General features: G+C 37.9%; 1 protein-coding gene across 2 annotated transcripts in view; it reads left to right on the top strand.

The window, feature by feature from the left end:
* The window catches only part of LOC126291581 (uncharacterized), a 172,685-nt gene extending 164,047 nt beyond the window's left edge, over nucleotides 1-8,638 (top strand). For both annotated transcript variants that reach the window (XM_049985114.1, XM_049985113.1), the window contains one exon: nucleotides 6,787-8,638. In XM_049985114.1, the coding sequence (XP_049841071.1) occupies nucleotides 6,787-6,915 (129 nt within the window). In that variant the 3' untranslated portion in view covers nucleotides 6,916-8,638. The remainder of the gene's footprint in view (nucleotides 1-6,786) is intronic.
* Nucleotides 8,639-20,256: the final 11,618 nt, after the last annotated feature.

Raw genomic sequence — 20,256 nt, 5'->3', positions numbered from 1 at the left:
AGTCTGGCATGTTGCTGCAGTTTGTAGTTGGCTTGGTAGATGATATCATTCAAGGAAACACGAGTGGCAGATAACTGCAGGATTTTGTAGAAGGAGAGAAGTCTGGTAGAGTAGAAATTTGCTGATGACGATGAGGCATATAGCTCACAGGTTAACCAGGTAAGAGCAAGAGATTGCTGTATTTGAAAGTGTAGAAGAGTCTGATGTAGGGTAGGATTGCATCCAGAAACTGGGACTTTCAATGTTAGTCCTTTTGGAGTAACTCAGGTTTCAAGAAACAGAATGTGACACCTTAGATTTGATAGTGTGTGACACCTTAGATTTGATAGTGCAAAGTCATGTTTTCGAAAAGAACTGATGTAATGTGAGATGAGATATATCATAGCAAGAGATGACAATTTGGAGAGTTAGAAATTGTGAGAGTGGCACCAAAAAAATAAAGAAATAAGCAGAGGGTGGAAAAGATAGAAAAACAAAAAAGTAAGGAAAAACGTCAGAAAAATTAGAAAAATTCGTACGGAAATTTTTAATAAGTGGTCAATCTGTATTATGAAAAATGATAAAAAGAAAAAAAATCAATCGGAAAAGTCATGAAAACAGACAAAATTTTAGAAACTGGATAAACAGAAAGTGAAAGTCATAGGAGAAAATGTAAACTACTTAGCTTGGCAATTAATGTGACATAAGAAAAAGCAATAAAATTCAATTGATATGGTTTGCCAAAAAACAACCGCACAAAAACGTGAAAGAACTATGTGTAAATAAGATAAGTGGATGGTGGAAAAGAAAATAGCTTTCAGATTTGTGAAAAAATTGGCGAAAGACAATCAGGAGGAGGTCATGCAGTGTGATGAACCGTAAATTATTGTATGTACAATCGTAAATGACAATGGAATTGCTATATGCAAATAAAAATGAAAATGGACCCACCTACAAGCACAGAAATCTGTATTGGAGAAGATGTAGGGGCTAAGTGTTGATTAATCTTGGTGATATAGATAGATAAATGAGTGGATTAGCACGTAAGGTAGAAAATTGATCACAGTTTGAACAAGACAGACGACAATAAAGACTGACCAGAGGGTTAAATAAGAAGGAATGCTGGCTATATGGGCTAATATAACAACAAAAACAACTAGTACTACAACATGTCCTTGGTTCTCGCCACCCACCTGGCCTTAATTTATGTTAATTTCTTCCATCTCAGTTTTTCTGCACTGTTCAAAAAGAAATGAGCCAGAGGCATAATTACAGAAACCAGTGTCTGTATGTTAGAAGTATTGACCCTGGCTGTTGAGACATTTATCCCACTGTGACACAAGGAGGTGAATGGCTGCCTCATAAAATTGCAGGGTCTGCAATGTTAACTAGTTCCGCACATACAGCTGGACATCGTCGTCAGAGGTGAATTGTTTGCCCCTCGGAGCCTTTTTAAGGGAACCAAAAATGGCGTAATCACAGGGAGAGAGGTCCAGACTAAATAGATGGTGGGCGAGAACCTCCCATTTGAATTTCTGCAGGAGTGCTATGCAATGTCATGGAGCAGAATGACCCCACAGGTGAGATTGCTTTGTCGTTTTGATTTGATCACTTGACGAAGTATGGTCAAGGTTTGTGGGTAATGCTGGCCATTTACTGTTGTCCTGTGCTGCAGGCAGCGAATTAGAAGGGGGCCATCTTGGTCAAAGAAGAAAGTCAGCATAACAAATCACCTCGGACAACGATGTCCAGCTGTACGCGCAAAACTGTTTAACATCACAGCCTTGGGATTTTTAGGAGGCAGCCATTCACCGCCTTGTCACAGTGGGACAATTGTCTCAACAGCCAGTGACAATACTTCTAACATATGGGTACTGGTTTCTGTAATTATGACTCCGGCTCGGCTCATTTCTTTTTGAATGCCCCTTATAGTTTCCTATATTCTTCATTGTCTTACCCGTCTGTTTTTCACCACATCCTCCACCTCTGTTGCATACAATGCTCTCAGATTTTCACTCTTATTTACTCATGCACAATGTTTTAGTAATAATTTCTGTCTTGCATAGTACCATCTTCCACCTATAACTTCTCAGGTTTTCAAATGTTGTCTGATGCAGTCCCCAACAATCAGACTTTACTTCTCATACCATACAGCAAGTCTCCCCTGACCCGGGGTTCTGGGTGACTTTTCCTAGACCTCTCCAATCCTTTTCCTTCACCCTTTTTCCTTCCTCTTCAACCTTTGCGCCTGAAGGAGGAGCCACTGGCTCTGAAAGCTTGCCAATCACAACAGTCTTTCATGTGTGTGTTCTGCCACCACTTGGTGAGTAGATTTTTTATCTATCGAATTAAATAATTTTATCAGTAATTGATTGTTTCTATTGCAAATACACTTTGATGCACACTCTGTTTCGTCTAGAGGTATGTAGGCTGTGTTTATTGATGGAAGTAAAGTCTGTAAACGGGTTGGACAAAATATAAACCCTTGCATAAATGTGGTGTAGAGCCTCATTTTTGTATCAGAGAAAAAGCGTACGTTTTCCAAGGGGTTGGTTGTATAATTACTGAATTGCTATCAGTGGGATAGTATACCGTCCCTTCTATTAAAATTGTTAAAATTCCTTGAGAGTTTCATGAGGGGGGCAGTGGTCCTTTAATGTTTCTCCAACAAGACCACAGCAGTGGAAACATTCAAATTTGTCGAATGTGAAGGTCAAGATAGATTGTTATTTCATTCTCAAGTTCAGTCAACCAGTTTTGCTCATTTCCAGTGCCATCTATGAGATTTTTATCTTCTTGGAAATCAGATAACAACTATACCAATAGTGTTTGATGTTTTGGAATTCACATTACACAGTTTTGATTAGCATTCTGTGTAAGATTCTCTTCCTCTGTCATTTCACGAAAACATTGTAAGTGAACACTATGTCTTTTATATTGCAGTGTTATGTGAATAATTGTTGAAAGTGATGTGACCATTTATTTTCTTCAGTTCAATGCAAGATAAAATGGACAAACAAATTCCAACAGTGGAACCCCAATTTTACATTTTCGTGTGGTCCAGGGCGTACGAATTTATCGCACGGAATTTTGAAAAACATAAAATCAGAGAATGTATAATCAAGTTCCACTGTCTGCGATTTACACAAAGTTCTTCAAAGAAACCATCAGACATTTACTAATGAAAATTCTATGAGCTTCCTATTTTCTCTGTGGCCATTTTTTCGGGCACTCTCCTCAGCGGGTGGCTGTGACAGTATGATGATATTAAATACCTCAATGTAAGCCAGAAAATGATGATGCGAACTGTCGGGGTGTAACGTGTTTCAGGAGGGATTTCCAACATCAAAATCCGTTGGCAACATCCTGTATACACTGTATGATCAGAAGTATCCAGATGCCTGTACATAATCTCAAATTGACCACCAAATGTTACAGAGAGGTGTACTGATTAGTATAAAAGAAAGTAGGGACTATTGTACTCTTAATAGAGGAGCAGTAACAGCAGAACAGATCAGTCAGCGGAGCTAAATGACTTCGAATGTGGACTTGTCATTGGATGTCAACCGATTGTCAGATCTATTGAGAAAATTTTAACTCTTCTAAAGCTGCCAAGTTGGTGATGCGATTATGAAGTGGAAACGCAAGGGTACAATCACAGCTAAACTGAGACCTGACAGACAGAGGCATTCGAGCATTGTGGAGTGTGTTGTAAAAAAATGTGAAATTACTGGAGAGAATCACTTATTAGTTTCAGGGAATGGGTACAAAGGTTGAGCAGCTTCTCATATGTCAACACGTTTGAGATAGTGTAAAGAGCAGTGCCACTGGAAAGTGGATGACTGGCCACAAATGATCTGAAATGACAAATTGTGATACTATTCCCTGTGCCAGTCGCATGGAAGGGTTTTGGTTTGGCAAATGTGCGGAGAACATTACTTCCCCATCATGTGTAGTGTGAACAGTGAAGTACAGAGGGGTTGGTGTTACGGATTGGGAGTGTTTTCTACAGGTTGTGTATGGTCCCATTATTATTATTATTGTTGTTGTTGTTGTTGTTGTTGTTGAAAAACGAAGTGTGAAAGGATAAGAACACTTTTTCCAGCATTGAGTACTGCCTATGACAGAGGAACAGTTTGGAGACGATCACCATTTGTATTAGCTTGACAGTGCACCCTGTCATAAAGCAGCATCTGAGAGGCAGTGGTTTGTAGGCAGTAACATTCCTAAAATGGACTGGCCTGCAAAGAGCCCCAACCTGAATCCAGGAGGGCACCTTTAGGATGAGTTACAACATTGACTTCACTCCATATCCCAGCATTCTCCATGACTGCTTTGACTAGATTGTGCTCTTGAGGAAGAAATCGCTGCTGTTCCTTCATAGACATTCAGACATCTCAATGTGCATAAAGCTGAAGGGCTGACATGCTCCATACTGATGTCCACTAAATCTGTCTGAGTATTCCTGATCAGATAGTGTATGCTGTTGTGACATCAGATACAGTAACCAGGGTGTGTGCACTTCGGGACAACCATAAAATCCAGGAAAAACATTCAAATTTTTTAGAATTTGAGGAAATTTTCGTTGTTTTAATTTCTAATTAAATTTTTGTTATATGCACTGCTAAGAACTGATACTCTAACAAAGAATTTTACTTTGGCCTGTTATTGCAGGATAATATTGCAGCAAAAACGCACAAACGAGAAGTCAACATCAAAATAAAATTTCATTTGCAAAGAAAATGCGCCATTTACAACAAAATGAACTGCACGCACAAGCGTCTACCGACAGCGAAATGAGTCAAAGATTTTAGGACAAAGATTGTGCAACACTGTGTGACAACAAACTGTGTTCAGTGAGTGTGAGGTCTCGGCTGTTTAGATTTATAGGAGGTCGTGGGAAAACATTGCGATTGGTTGTGTTTGAGAAGAGTTACTTTCAAAGTAAATTTCCTTTTAACGCAAGATGATTTATGTTACATGTGAGAATATGCGATTAATTTCTTAAATCGTGGAATATTTGACCCTCATTCATAACTTAATATTTTGAGAACCAGCAGCATAGAAAAATTTTGGGCCCTGAAGACCAGCCATTTATGCAATTATTGAAAACTTGCCAACCAATCTGTGTTTGATATATCTTAAAGGGTAACATGCTAAAAAACTCAAAGCTTCTAAACTAGTTTTTTCATATTTATTTTAGATCTTTCATCGATTACAAATTATGCAGTAACAGCGGCAAAAATTATAATTATCCTTACAAAAAAAAGTGCGAATTGAACTCTTCAGCAACTTCACGCTCAGTTAACTTTTCTGTGGAAAAGTTGAAATCGTCATCAGAACGTTTATTTAGCCAGGTAGTCCACAAAACTTTCAGTGCATGGCAGTGAAATTTATAATTTGCATGTCATAAATATTCAGCTGTTGAAATTTAAGCTGTGCTCTAAGAATTCTACCTAATCACACCCTCGGAAAAAATTACAAAAAAATTTTGGCAACCAATATTATAAGAGATAAAAGCTTAGCTGTTCACATAGCTATAATGAATGTGTATCAATTTAAACCTTAACTTTTCCTGTTTGTGTGTTCGTGTTACTTAATTGATGCTGCTGTTGGCCAACGAAGTAACAAGTGCTATGCTCTGAACATGACTCATTGGAGAGTCTTTGATTTCAGTGCTTTGAAAGCTACCGTGCTGTAATTGGTGCAGTTTGTATTGATACTTTGATAATATGAAAATATGTAGGGTACATGTTGCAGCACATCAGAGACCATTCCAAAATGCGTTGTGTTTTGCTGGGTTTCATCTTAAGGTGCTGAGAAGTTCCATGGTGGTATGTAATACCTTTACCATTGAAAGGATGTGTACACTCTACACTTCCAAGGGAAAGTATATTGTCACTTGACATTATTTTCAACTGGGAAAAACTGGGTATTAGTTTTTCTTGTCTGCGTATACACCCTGGTAACTCTGTTGTACTAGTGAGCTTTGGACTGTTATTCTCAGTACATCAATTAAACTGAGTGCAGTCAATTTTTGTGTGATGAAAATTTGCAACATATATGTCTGGAAGTGAAATTCAAAGTTTTGCTGATGGGTGCATTTAAGGGGGGGGGGGGGGGGGGGCGGCAGTGTTACTATAGCCTAATTAAATTGCTAATTAGTTGATAGTTCACACTTCACTGCCAGAGCTTGCCAGTTCTCCACAATGAAGTGATTGGTTACTTGCAGTTTTTGAGAAGTGTAGTGAACATGAAAAACCTTTAAACTCTGCCAGCAATTCCTTTAACTGTCACGAGCTGCAGAAGATGAAAACACATCCTATCCTTGTGCAGTCTGCTTCCTATTATCTGAATCTTAACATTGGTGCAGGTGAGAGCCAATGTGGCACTGCTTTAATGCTGTGTGAGAAACATGAAATTGCTGGCTCTTTCCTGCCTGAGGAAAGAACTAACGGTACCTATAGGTGGGTATAGTTTCCACTGATAATTGTTCCTATCAGCAGTACTTGGAATTTTATCTACTAAATGTGGTAAATAATAATCAGCCATTCTCTTTCCATGTAAATTTAGAATCAACTGAATTTTCCTTTTGATACATCCCTGCAAATTGTTCCAGATATGATAGAAAAGCCTCACAAGCAAGTGTGTTCACTTTGCCCAACACGATCCTCTTACGTTACCTATTAATGTTCTGGTCTATTTGTTTTTATCTTGGATTTCCCTGAATAATTGTAGAAAACTAAGCTATACGTGCTCGTAGTGTGATCCAACGAAAATTTAAAAATATGAATGTGTTGTTGCCAGGTGGACATTCTTCCACTAACGAAGTTACAGAGGATGCTCACAACTGCTCTACCGAATACGAAGATAAAGATTCTGAAAGTTGCGTTCCAAGCGACGTGGCGGCAGTACATATCGGAGACGGATTTTTGATGGGGGGCTATGGGGAGGCGGCTCCCGGGAGCTAGAGCTGCCTTCTGAGCTTCCCAGTGCTATCGCCCACATTGCGGAAAGTTCAACCAGTGTGGATCTCTTCAACAGAAAGCCATTTTACTTGTCGGGGAAAGCCTGTGTCTTTCATGTCTCATTCCTTAAACACTATTGTGTGTGTAATGTGTTGGAAAATAACTGAGCTAGTGCCATTTAAATTGTTATGTTTGATGTGTGACGGTTTTGTAAATTGCTTGAGCACTTCTCTGCCTGCAGAGGAGAAATAGATGTGCTGGTGCAGTAACTGTGTTGCAGTGTTGCGAGTGAAAAAAGTTGCAGGAGTTGAGTGTGGATTTTGAATTTATTGTTTGAATGAGGGTGATGGAATTGTAGCACAGGATACAGTACTGAAAGATTACTGTACAGTGTTCATAAGTACTTCGGTTTCTTGTCAGTGATCTTATGACTGAGGAGCTGCGTGCAGATTTGTATCCATTTACGAGTGAGTGTTGGGCACGTTTGTGTTGTCGGATGTCTGAATGTAACTCGATAAGAATGGGCTGCATTCTGTGAGAATGCAGTGCTCTTCTCCCTGTGTAAATATTACGCATTTTCACTTCTTTTTCTGTCTCTTGCAATTAGTCATAAAAGGAAGCTTCAACTTGAGCCGTCGTTTAGTGCATAATTTGTGAAGAATAGTTAAGTAATATAAATCATTTTCAGTTTCTTCAATTTTTCCTGTTTCTTTGTAGTTTTACTCATGATTTAATGTATACTCTTTGTAAGTGGATATATTAACTGCTGTGATGAACTTTTTGCAGTTTTTAGACAGTCATGATCGATGTGCTCTTCTCTCCTATAGCGGAGATTTTGTTTGCGAATGACAGTGAAAATAGAACAAGTTAATTCTTTTGTTTTGGAATCCATCTCCTTGGGAACATGCTTACCTGGATTGATAAAAAGCAATTTTCATGTACAAATTTCTGGACCTTCATATTGTATCTTTTTTTAATTAATGTTGAGAGATTATCTATTTTGAAGTAGAAAAATTTATTTCTCCTTTCATCATGTAACTGTATTGAGAAGTTTTAAATCAGTGTAATGTATATGGAATACAGTATTGATGTGTGTAACAATAATGTGACTCTTTTCTAAACTTATAGATTATTTCAAAGCAGACATACATATAACTAGTGATTTGTGTTTTGTTAATTACAGTGTTAAAATGTCACTTTATTTAGGAACAGAATCTCATTGATCTTGTGACTAATTGTCGGAAGTGTTCTTGTTGCATACTATACATCATCGAAGCCTAAGCTCTCCCGGCTTCCTGTTTCAGAAGTACCTGAAGCATGTTTTAAAGTTTTTGTATATATATATATATTATATTATATATATAATTATATATCTTTTAGACTATACACTTTTTTAATGGGCATTTTATGTCATAGATCACTACAATACCGTTTATTTTTCTCATCAGAATTATGACACCAAAATTCCATAAAGAGCAGTTGTGGATACGCAGTTAACACACGTTTGGTTAACATTTAAGTGCAAGTAGAGAATCTTATTCTGATCAGGTATCACGTAGCACATAAGATTTGGATGTGTAGCTATTTGACATAAGTGTGAAATATGACGCAGACTTTTTATAGATAATTTTACAGTGTAAATATAGAGGAGTTAATTAGGTGAAGTAAATATTTCATCAATTCAAAAAACACACGGAATCTTTTTTTTTTTTTAAAAAAAAAAAGCCTCATTACATACCCTAAGTTTTGTAGATTATTCATCATGAGAAAGCATCTCTGAGCAAACTATCAAATCTTTGCGTTCTTCTTGTAACATTGTATGAATTAAATATCTGCCTTATACAGAGTATCCAGTGAAAGAGATACAATCATAAATGTTTAGTATGCTAACTAAATACCTTAATTTTGCAACAGTAATATTATAAACATCGTGTGCTAGATAATATATGTAAAATTATTGCCAAATACACCTTCTAGATCAACATTGTGATGAGCTGAATGTGGAAAACTGAGCTAAAATCCTTTAATTTTTGTAGTGAAGAAACTTTTGCTATTGATCTTAAATAGTTGTATTTATATACCAATACATACTCTTCAACTTTTGAAAAATGTATGCAGCGGAAGCACAGTGCTGGTTCGAACTCCGTTAACCTTCATTCTTGTTTGCAATCGTACCTAGGACGTGTGAAAATTTCAGCAGCATCAGCCTTACTGTCATATGTTGTTGACATCATGAACACCTCCACTAGCTGTGGTTGTTCAACTGTCATTTGTGTGACCAGTCTTACATTTTTACTAAACCTCTTTCAAGATGTGTTAAAGCACAAATACTGAGCCAGCCACCTTTATCATGCAGTTATAGTGTGACCATCCGTTTTGATGCCGCATCCATTTAAAAGTGCGTGGATCGGCCCGTGTCCCAAAGCAGAGAATATTGTGGGAAACAAACAGTTGGCACAAGTGTTCAGATTCACTTTTAGTGGCTCTGTTGTGAATTGGAAAGTGGCAAATCCGGGCTTTGCTTGTAGGCAGCTGACATGGGCCACTAGCAGAGGATTTCCATTGCAGTAGATTTCACAGGGCTAGTGGTATAGTGATCAAATGGTGTAGGGTTCAAATCCCTATCTGGCAACCCAGTGCAGGTCTTCTATGGGTGAACGCCTGTTTGGCACATTTGAAAATGTGTTTGGCTTTCTTTCCTACTCTTGACATATTTGTGTTTGCCTCTCTTCCCTATCCTTGGCCTACTTCTATTTTCTTTGTCTCATGTGACAACTGTCAATGGAACTCTTAACATTAGTCTACTTTCTTTCTGTTTAGAGATTGTAGGATCCAGTTTTCAGTCATGGTGCCGTCTAGAACAAAAGCACAATGTACTATGTGTACAGTATAAGTTGGCTTTTCTTGCAGGAGTTGCTTTCTGCAGGGGAATCGATACTAGTATAGCTCTGTTTCTGCACAGTGTCAATCTCGGAAAATTGTTAAGTTTGCAATAAAATTCTGTAAATTGTAGCAACAAAATTTCTGTTACAGGGTGTATACGCCCTGGGACAACCAGGAACAGCCCGGGAGTTTTTTCATCTGGGAGAAAACCGGGAATTTTTTTATTGTTTTAGTTTTCAGTTAAATTTTTGTAATTTTGACTGGTAAGAACTGATACCCTAACAAAGAATTTTACTTTGGCCTACTACTGCAAAATAATACTGCAGCAATAAAACATAAATGAGAGAAAGAAAACTAAAATAAACTCAAGTTGCAAAGGAAATGCGCCATTTCCAACAACAAAACACAGTGCATATACACAAGCGTCTGCTGACACCAAAGTGTAGCAAAGGCTTTAGGATGAAGACTATGCAATATTTCGTACCAACAAACTGTTTCTGATGACAGTGGCATCCCACCATTTTTCGTTTGTTTGAGCAGATGTCAGTGGGCTCATGCGCATGTGCAGTTGAGTTGCGTACGATCAATACCTGCTCCTGCTTAAGACTGCTTGAAGTACGGCTGTTAGCTGTATCAGAAGTAGCAACAAGCAGCCAGACACTAGCCAGAAAAATTCTTCTGGTGAGCCCAAGCTGTCAGATTCGCACATGTGCAGAGCAGTCTAAGTTGCATTGGAGAGGGCGATAGTCCCCGCGTGGCCCAAGTTAAGGTTTAGTGATTTTGCTGTTCCTTCTTCGTTTACAACTCTCATGTGAAATGAAAACAAAATGGATCTCACTTGTTGTAGTTGGGATTCACAGCCATGAAAATTTTTTTGAAGGACCATAATCTTTACGACAGTCACTGTTATAAGTTTTTATTACACTATTTCAGTTTCGGCCTTAGGCCAATATCAAGTGATACAACATGTTGTTTTACGATGTTTGAGTATGTGTGCTTGCACTGTGTAACAACGTCACGAATGTATTTAACAATACCGACAACGACATAAAAGTGTGTCAGCTTACATTACGTTGACATGGCTTAAAGCCATGATATCACTTGATAATGGTCTATGGCTGAAATTGCAATAGTGTAATAAAAGCTTATAACAGTCACTGGCGTAAAGATGATGTCGTTCAAAAAATGGATTTCTGCAGCTGAAAGCTAGAAAGTGAATTAAAATACATTCACTCATTTATGGAAGACTAAAATATGTTATTAGTTTTAGTTTCCTGATTTTATTTTATTTACAGGTTCTTGGTAGTCAAGCATTAATTGCCTTCCAGAATACTGAAGTTATTTTTGTTGATTTGCTAAAGAAATTTGGCTTTTTTAAATCTGGTCCACAGAGGCAGTCAATTCATTTGAACCGAAGTGTTTATTCCACAGTACTGGCTAGTGTCAACTGTTTGAATTACAAGTGCCCATTTTATCTCCTGGCACATATGGTGTTACGCCATAACACAGAACCAAACGTGAGATAATACAGTACTATTACTCCAATAAAATTCACAGTCCAAAAACCACAATAAAAGATTTATATCAGGTTGGAGCTTACTGCTTTGTGAATCTGGACATCCGAATGAGCACTTTCAACTGATTATGCATTTTAGTCTGGTTTATGAAATTCTGATGCTCTCGGAATACCCTCTGATGTTCTGTTTCATGTATGACGTAATGTAAGACCTCTTAATGCTATATAGATATGAACGAACATGCGGGCTTTCTACATTATCGTAACTGCACACATGCAGTAACACCGTTCTCTGACACACTCTGACAACTGCTGAAACAAATCCTAACAAAGCGCAGTAAAATATTGTGAATGGTGCTTGAAAAGTGTTGCTTTCAAAATAAATTTCATTTTTGTAAGGTGCAATACGGTACATGTGAGAATGTGCTTTGAATTTCTTAAATCACAGAGCATTTGATCCTCATTTAAAGCTTAACACTCTGAGGACCAACCACTTGGAAAAATTTCGAGCCCGGACGTTTATGTTTTGTTTAAAATGTTGCTGGTACATTTGTGTGATATATATTAAAGTGTAACAGATACAAAAAAGACCAATGTTATATGTGAAAGCTTATCTTATCTTGTAGCAACACTGGGTATAATAATTTAAACTATCAACTTTTTCTATTTATGTGTTCACACTACTGAACAGTGAGTGATGTTGGTTGCTATTGGCTGACTACGTCACATGTCCTATGCCCTGAATATCTACTGTTATCGTCTGGTAAGATGACGTGACATCAGCTATGATTGGCTTACTAAAGTGCATCGCAATCTTGATTTCACTGCTTTGGAAACTAATGTGCTGTGTTCGGAGGAATTCAAATATATAGTTTCATAATACGAAAATATGCAGCGTACATGCTGCTGCACATTGCAGATCTTTCCAAAACATGTATACCTTTCTTTGGGAGGGGGGGTCGTTTTTTTCTTTTGTGGGAGGGGGGGGGTCGTTTCCAAAGGCCCAGGAAGTTCTACACCGGTGTATAAAACCTTAACCATTCAAAGGGTTGATAAGCTTCATGGTTCTGAGATAAAGTATTCTGTCACTTAACATATAAAAAGTGTATTTTTAATTGGGACATCCAGGAAAAATCTGGTTTTTTTTTTTTTTTTTTTTTTTTTTTTTTTTTTTTTTTTTTTTTTCCCCCCCCGGCGCGATGTATACACCCTGTGCCATGGCTACCTAAAGTTATTTACCTTCACACATCACCTCTGGTTCTTTAAAAACTCAGGTCCATGTTTGATACACCACCTTCCCTGGGAAAGTAAAGTTTGTTGAAGGCAAGTATTGCTTATTTCGACTTTCGGAATGCTAAATTCCAGTTTACATTGCATGCATATTATCTTGGTGTGGTATAAATAGCAGTACCATTGGTCATTATAACATTTGGAGGTGGTTTCCTGAAGTAACAGTATATGACATGGCAAGGAAACATGGGAGAGCTGAACTTGATCTTCAGCTTTGCAGTTCAATACCACAGCTGCCTAACCCTGACACAGTGGCTATTCAAATTTGCTCGATCTGCACATTTTGAGCTTGGATCGTCCACTGTTTTGATTTTGTTTGTTTTTTTTCACAGTTCGGTGCACCTTCCTACTGAATTCATTCTTGATCTGTGTACAGTTTTTGACGGGCTATCCACAGTTTTCTCGGGCTATCCACTTTACCACTAAACCTGAGAGGGTTGCGGTGGGGAGTTTCCCTTGTTAGTATTCTGGTTAGTTTGAGAAGATTAATCTGCTTTTGGTAGCGGATGTACTACGTTTCACTTTCTGTGCATCACAGACCTATATATGGGGAAATACCTGAAGTGAGCACTCAGACTATCTCTGATATTAAAATTTGCCATTGAACTAGGAGTTGAAAATTTGAGCATTTCATTTAATCAGAGCAATATGAATTACCTTGTAGTTAAATAGTTGTGTGGTAACTTTTTTTTCACTTTGTGTAGCTCATGTATAGTTTGCAAGTTGTAACAGGAACTAAAATATCAAACACACACTTCAGTTGCTCCCATTTTCATGTGATTGGGCAAGAAATTGGATCACATCTTCAAGGGTACTCACTACTTTTGTGTATTTTGCTTGTTGTGAATCTTGAGTGGTGTATTCAGTCTTGAAGAAAGTTGTGGGAAAATTTTGCAGAGTTGCAGCTGTGGAAGGTCATAAAAGACACAGAAGTTAATGAATCTGGTCCAAATTATCCTATCTTTTAAGTCACTATGGAGTGACACTAAAAATAAAATTGTGCTAGACCTATACAATGAAGGTCTGAGTCAGATCTCGGGGGATGCTTGAACAGAATACTGCTCACAATAAGCAAGAAATATGCTTTTCTGTCCAGGTCTGGCACGAATTTTCTGTTATCAGTACATAATCATCATGTGGTATGTTCAGTAGATCATAGTGGTTTGGACTTCATGTCAATGCATTTAATTCCTTTACAATGTGAAAATTGTTCAGTCTAAGGTTTCTGATATAATAAGTGTTTCTGTGAGCAGCATAAAAAGTGCGTATCAAAAGGAGCCCTCAGGTTGATTGGGAGGGTATATGATTTACCAGACACGATAAGAAAGGTTCCATACGGAATCTGGAATTGTAGCTTTTGGTAAGTCATTCATTTGGTTGTTTGTCTACTGTGTGCAGAAGACAAGGCTGGCATCTAGAGCATAATGGAGAATGCCTCAGTTGTCAAATTATCGCTTCTAATTCTTGAGCAGAGCTGTAATATTGTTTTCATCACTTTCTAATATTTTGAGGCAATCAGAACCACATTACTCTTGCTAATGGACAATGTTGACATCTTTTTGTGGCACTTGGCCCCTGCCATAAAATTCTCAGCTTCTGGGTTTGTCATTAGGGTGTTGTGACTGAGGTACTGGAGCTTTGAATTGACCATTGTGAGTTGTGTAGCTTTGGTCACTGAACTGGATATATTGTGAAAGCTAAAATTTATCTTTACAAGCCTCTCCTGTATAGTCAAATATGACTAAATACACAGTAGAAACTTTCTAAATACGCAGTATAAGAATGCTCAGTGAAGCAGCTAATTGGAATATCTAGAGTTAGTTAGTTACGTGTTCCATTGATCAATAGCACGGAAAACCGTTGTGATGTGGAACGTGTCAAATGCACAAGAAATGCGTATAGGAAATATTTATTTTCCCCCGCCCATTATAGTGTTATACCTAAATATTTCTATTATCTGTCCCATTTCCTTAAATGGCACAAAATGCATATATCTCCAGATTTAGTTACTCATATTCAAGAATTCATCTATGGTACTGAAGGAGTTGTCAAGGAAGTATGATTTCAATTTGTTTTAGAAACTATTACTGCTGTCTGTCGGACATTTTATTTTATCTGGTAATTTATGAAAAAGTCGGATAGCAGACTATTTTACCCCTTTCTGTACCAAAGATAGGTTAAGTAAAAGATAGAGTAGGTCTTTCTTTTTTATGGTATTGCAATCATGAATGTGCTGCTGATTATAAACTGGTCCATGTTGTTGAGAAAAAATTTCATTACTTAGTAAATGTACTGTGAAACAGCTGTAAGAATTCCTAACCTTTTAAACAGATGCCTGCAAGATGTACGACTATGAATCCCACACATTATTCTAACTGCTTCCTTTTGAGCAGTGAATACCTTTTGGCTAAGTGTTGAGTTGCCCCAGAATATTATTCCGTATGATATCAGAGAGTGGAAGTATGCAAGTATGTTAGCTTATTAATTTCTATATCCTCAAAATTGGCAAAGTTGCTGAACCTAGTCCCTTTAGGAGATTCAAAATATGAATTTTCCAATTAAGATTCTCATCTATATGTACACCCAAAAACTTAGTGTGCTCTACCCTGACTACTGACTTCTTTTGATGGGTTATGTTTATTGAAGGAATTTTAATTTTTGCAGAAGAAAATAGGATGTACTGAGTTTTTTCAAAGTTCAGAGCAAGCCCATTCGCAGAAAATCAATTAATAACTTTTCCAAAGACCTTATTTGTATCATTTCCTATTGGACTTTCTTTTACTGGATTAATAATTATGTTTGTATCATCAGCAGTGTCAGTTCAGCATCTTTTTAACATGAGAAGGGAGGTCATCCACATATATCAGGAACAGGAGGGGACCCATGATCGAACCTTGTGGAACACCTAATGTAATTTCACCCCAGTTAGATGAAGTGGCAAACTCCTTTGAATCACTTGAAGCATATAAATAGACTTTTGCTTCCTGTTCTGTAGATGTAACTTACACCACTCATATGCTGTTCCATTTATACCATAGAATTGTAATTTCTCTAACATAATGTCATGGTTCACACAATCAAATGCTTTGGATAAGTCACAGAATATTCATACTGGCGACATTTTACTATTTAAAGACTCTATTATGTGGACTGTGGAATTGTATATTGCTGTCTCAGTGGAACAAATTGATTGGTACTGAATGTGGTTGCTATTGGGTTTAGCTGACAGAGAATACAGTACTTAATGGGTCTCCTGTGTAAATAAATAATATAATTTAAAACTCATTTGTGCATAACATCTCAGCACTCTGTGTGTTCCTTTTGCTTTTTAGATGGAGGGGGTGGTAAATGGATCTGCACTAAACAGTGTGGTTTGTTTGCTAACATTGGCAGTGAACAGAAATCTCTTGATTCAATTTGATTTCTACCAAACTGGCTAGTGCCATCAATCACCTAGCCTAAAGTCATTGTAGATTGTGCTTGTACTTACCTGAGTTTCAACTTTTATGTTTTTTTTACTGCTTTAATTCACAAATTCTAGTCACACTAAGAATGCATGGAAGCAAAAGTAATTAGTTGTGGAACTGACAATGTAATATTTACACCAATTACATTCTGGGTGTTAACTACAACTTAATGAACATGTATTGAATAATCAAATGTATATATCTGTAAATACAAATATAATGCCTTCTATTAATGATGCTCTGTCAACTAAACAAGTAAACATTTTTAGACAGGCACACATTATTTTAGAGGAATTTTCATAAGTGTTTTGTGTGCTGCTCCACAGAAACAAGCAAGTAGAAGCAAGAAATGAACACAACAGTAAGTGTCCGTGATCTTTCACGAAACTTGACCTTTAATCTTTAATAGGACTATTCAGAAGACAACAATCTACGCTTAAAAAAAAAAAAAAAAAAAAAAAACACGCACACACACACACACACACACACACACACACACACACACACACACACACACACACAGGGTGGTCCATTGATAGTGACTGAGCCAAATATCTCGCGAAATAAACATCAAATGAAAAACAACAACGAACAAAACTCGTCTAGCTTGGGGGAAACCAGATGGCGCTATGGTTGGCCCGCTAGATGGCACTGCCATAGGTCAAACGGATATCATCAGCTTTTCTTATTTATTTATTTTTTTTATTGGAACTCCCATTTTTTATTACATATTCTTGTAGTTGTTGGACCACTTTTTTTGCATTGTGATAGATGGCGCTGTAATAGTCACAAACATATAAGTACGTGTTATCACGTAACATTCCGTCAGTGTGGACGGTATTTGCTTAGTGATACATTATCTGTGTTAAAATGGACTGTACTCCAATTCCGGAAAAGGTCGATATCATGTTGATGCGTGGCTATTGTGATCAAAATGAACAATGGGCATGTGCTATCTATGCTGCTCGGTATCCTGGACGACATCATCCAAGTGTCTGGACCGTTTGCCGGATAGTTATGTTATTTAAGGAAACAGGAAGTGTTCAGCCACACGTGAAATGTCCACCACTACCTGCAACAAATGATGATGGCCAAGTAGGTGTTTTAGCTGCTGTCGTGGCCAATCAGCACATCAGTAGCAGACAGATTGCGCGAGAATCGCGAATCTCAAAAACGTTGGTGTTGAGAATGCTACATCAACATCAATTCCACCCATGCCATATTTCTATGCACCAGGAATTGCATGGTGACAACTTTGAATGTCGTGTACATTTCTGCCACTGGGCACAAGAGAAATTACGGGACGATGACAGATTTTTTGCATGTGTTCTATTTAGCGACGAAGCGTCATTCACCAACAGCAGTAATGTAAACCGGCATAACATGCACTATTTGGCAATGGAAAATCCACGATGGCTGCGACAAGTGGAACATCAGTGACCTTGGTGGTTTAATGTATAGTGCGGCATTATTGGAGGAAGGATAATTGACCCCCATTTTATAGATGACAATGTAAATGGTGCAATGTATGCTGATTTCCTACGTAATGTTCTACCGATGTTACTGCAAGATGTTTTCACTGCATGACAGAATGGCAATGTACTTCCAACATGATAGATGTCTGGCACATAGCTCGCGTGCTGTTGAAGCGGTATTGAATAGCATATTCATGACAGGTGGATTGGTCGTGAAAGCACCATTCCGTGGCCCGCTTGTTCACCGGATCTGACGTCCCTGGATTTCTTTCTGGGTGGATCACGATGGCAAATATTCTTCAAATTTCCACAAACAACGCCTGACAACATACGTAAGCGCATTGTCAATGCATGTGCGAACATTAGGGAAGGCGAACTACTTGCTGTTAAGAGGAATGTCGTTACACGTATTGCCAAATACATTGAGGTTGATGAACATCATTTTGAGCATTTATTGCATTAATCTGGTATTTGCAGATAATCACGCTGCAACAGCATGCCTTTTCAGAAATGATAAGTTCATAAAGGTACATTTATCACATTGGAACAACCAAAATAAAATGTTAAAAAGTACCTATGTTCTGTATTTTAATCTAAAAAACCTACCTGTTACCAACTGTTTGTCTAAAATTGTGAGCCGTATGTTTGCGACTATTACAGCGCCATCACAAAATGAAAAAAGTGGTCCAACTAAAACATTTGTATTTCTTTTTGTACTACACAAATATGTAATAAAAATGGGACTTCCAATTTTAAAAAAATCAGTTGATATCCATTTGACCTATGGCAGCACCATCTAGTGGGCCAACCGTAGCGCCATCTGGTTTCACACTTCAAGCCAGACAAGTTTAGTTCTTTGTAGTTTTTACCTTTTACGCTTATTTCGTGAGATATTTAGCCCGGTCATGATCAATGGACAACCCTGTATAATGAATGTTTCAGGGAAAGTATACCATCACTGGTGATAGTGCACTATCACTACTAAATGGTGAATGTATACCTTCACTGCCAAGAGGTAAGGAATGTGAACCATGGCTGTAATAACAAAAGTCATACTTCGAAAGTTACATTTTTCACCTATATTTCGAAAACAAGGTCATATTATGTAAAATTCATTTATTGCAGCAATGACAAGCATCATGGCACTTCGAGTTGCTCAAACCATTTTTCAGTTTGTAAAACCATCTCAGAATCTGATATTTTTGCTGGCAGTTGCATTTGACGAACCCCCGGTCACATCCCATCGACTGAGACATCGCAGCTGTCCTCGTTGCAACAGTTTTCTCTGTCGGAACTTCCTCCGCTGAGATTATTCTTAGAGTGCAAGTACTGAACTTGGACCTGAAACAAAACGGTGTAGTCGTAGTGGCATATCGTATCAATTCTTCCATAAATATTTAAAAACAAACGATTTATTACTGTGCATATAGTTGGATCAGCACACCAACTCCCATCCCTGTTTGCTAGAAGCCATCGGCTGTTGTTTCAAGGACAAATCCCGAGATCAGCCTAGCATCTCCTCTTCCGCTATCAAAGTCGGGAACTGGAACTCTCGCATTACAGCCCTTTTACCCTGTTGGAAAACAGCGATCTGAACACTGCCACATTCCTTCCGTTTGTTTTTCTAAACACTTGTATGCTTCAGTTCTGTGTTTTTTAATAGCACAACTTGACTCGTCTAAATCAGTCATGCAGTAGTCATTATTGCCAGGAATACTTTCTTTGTCTCTGCTCTTGACCTCGGTTCCTGTTGGTATGTTATCCTCTTGCAGTGGAGATTTACTGTGATCATTATTGTGCAAAGTTTCAGTCCCTGTCTCACTGCTAACACTCAACTGATTGATTATATTTTCAAGGTAATTCTCAGAGTGAACATTCATCGATGCTTCAGGAGATAAACTTGTTGAAGACAAACCATGTTTAGGAGAACAGCCAAGCATCGCATCGTACAGAGATCTTTGAATTTCAAAATGTACTGTGCTATTCTTCATTAACTGCACAAATCTTAATGCAAGGCTCCAGCCTTGGTGTGTTTTCCTGCATCTGTGTAGTTAGCATACCTTCTATGTCTTGCTCACTCTTCACTGTCTTGTCTCTGACTGTGTCTAGGTTTACCGTGTACAATCTTAAAATTGGGCCTTCAGTTAAGCTGCTCATTATTTTGTTGACGAACTCTCTACCATTGTCAGACTGCATACTGAGGGAGTGCGTAACAATGTAAAAATGTCAATAATGTTAGCGCATATCTCTTCAGCTGTTTTGGACTTTAGTGGCCTGAGAATAATGAATTTAGTGAGGTGATCCTGAAAACCATTACGAATTTGTAATGTCCGCCTGGTTGCAGTTGGAAGTCAATGAGATCAACTTGACATCTGGAATTTTTAGCTCCTTGAACAGCATTGGCTCACACAGACTAAGATAAATTTTAATATCTCTGTATGTTATATTACAGAACTTTGACTTCACGCATTTCACCATTTGGGTGCATCCACTGTGGCCAGTCATTATGTGAGCATCATGCAGAATATCATACAGTTCATCATCATCTCTCCGTGAAGATAGAATTATAACTGAGATTTCCCCATTCCACTCTAAGATGTTTGTAGAACTTCACTGATTCAACCATAGCTGCACTGGTGTGAACTGTAACTGCACTGCTGTCAACCACAGCTGCACTA

This window comes from Schistocerca gregaria, chromosome 9 (genome assembly GCF_023897955.1).
Source record: "Schistocerca gregaria isolate iqSchGreg1 chromosome 9, iqSchGreg1.2, whole genome shotgun sequence".
Classification (NCBI taxonomy): Eukaryota; Metazoa; Arthropoda; class Insecta; order Orthoptera; family Acrididae; genus Schistocerca; species Schistocerca gregaria.
The sequence above is the reverse complement of the archived record's forward strand: the minus strand, read 5'-3'. Positions and strand labels throughout refer to the sequence as shown.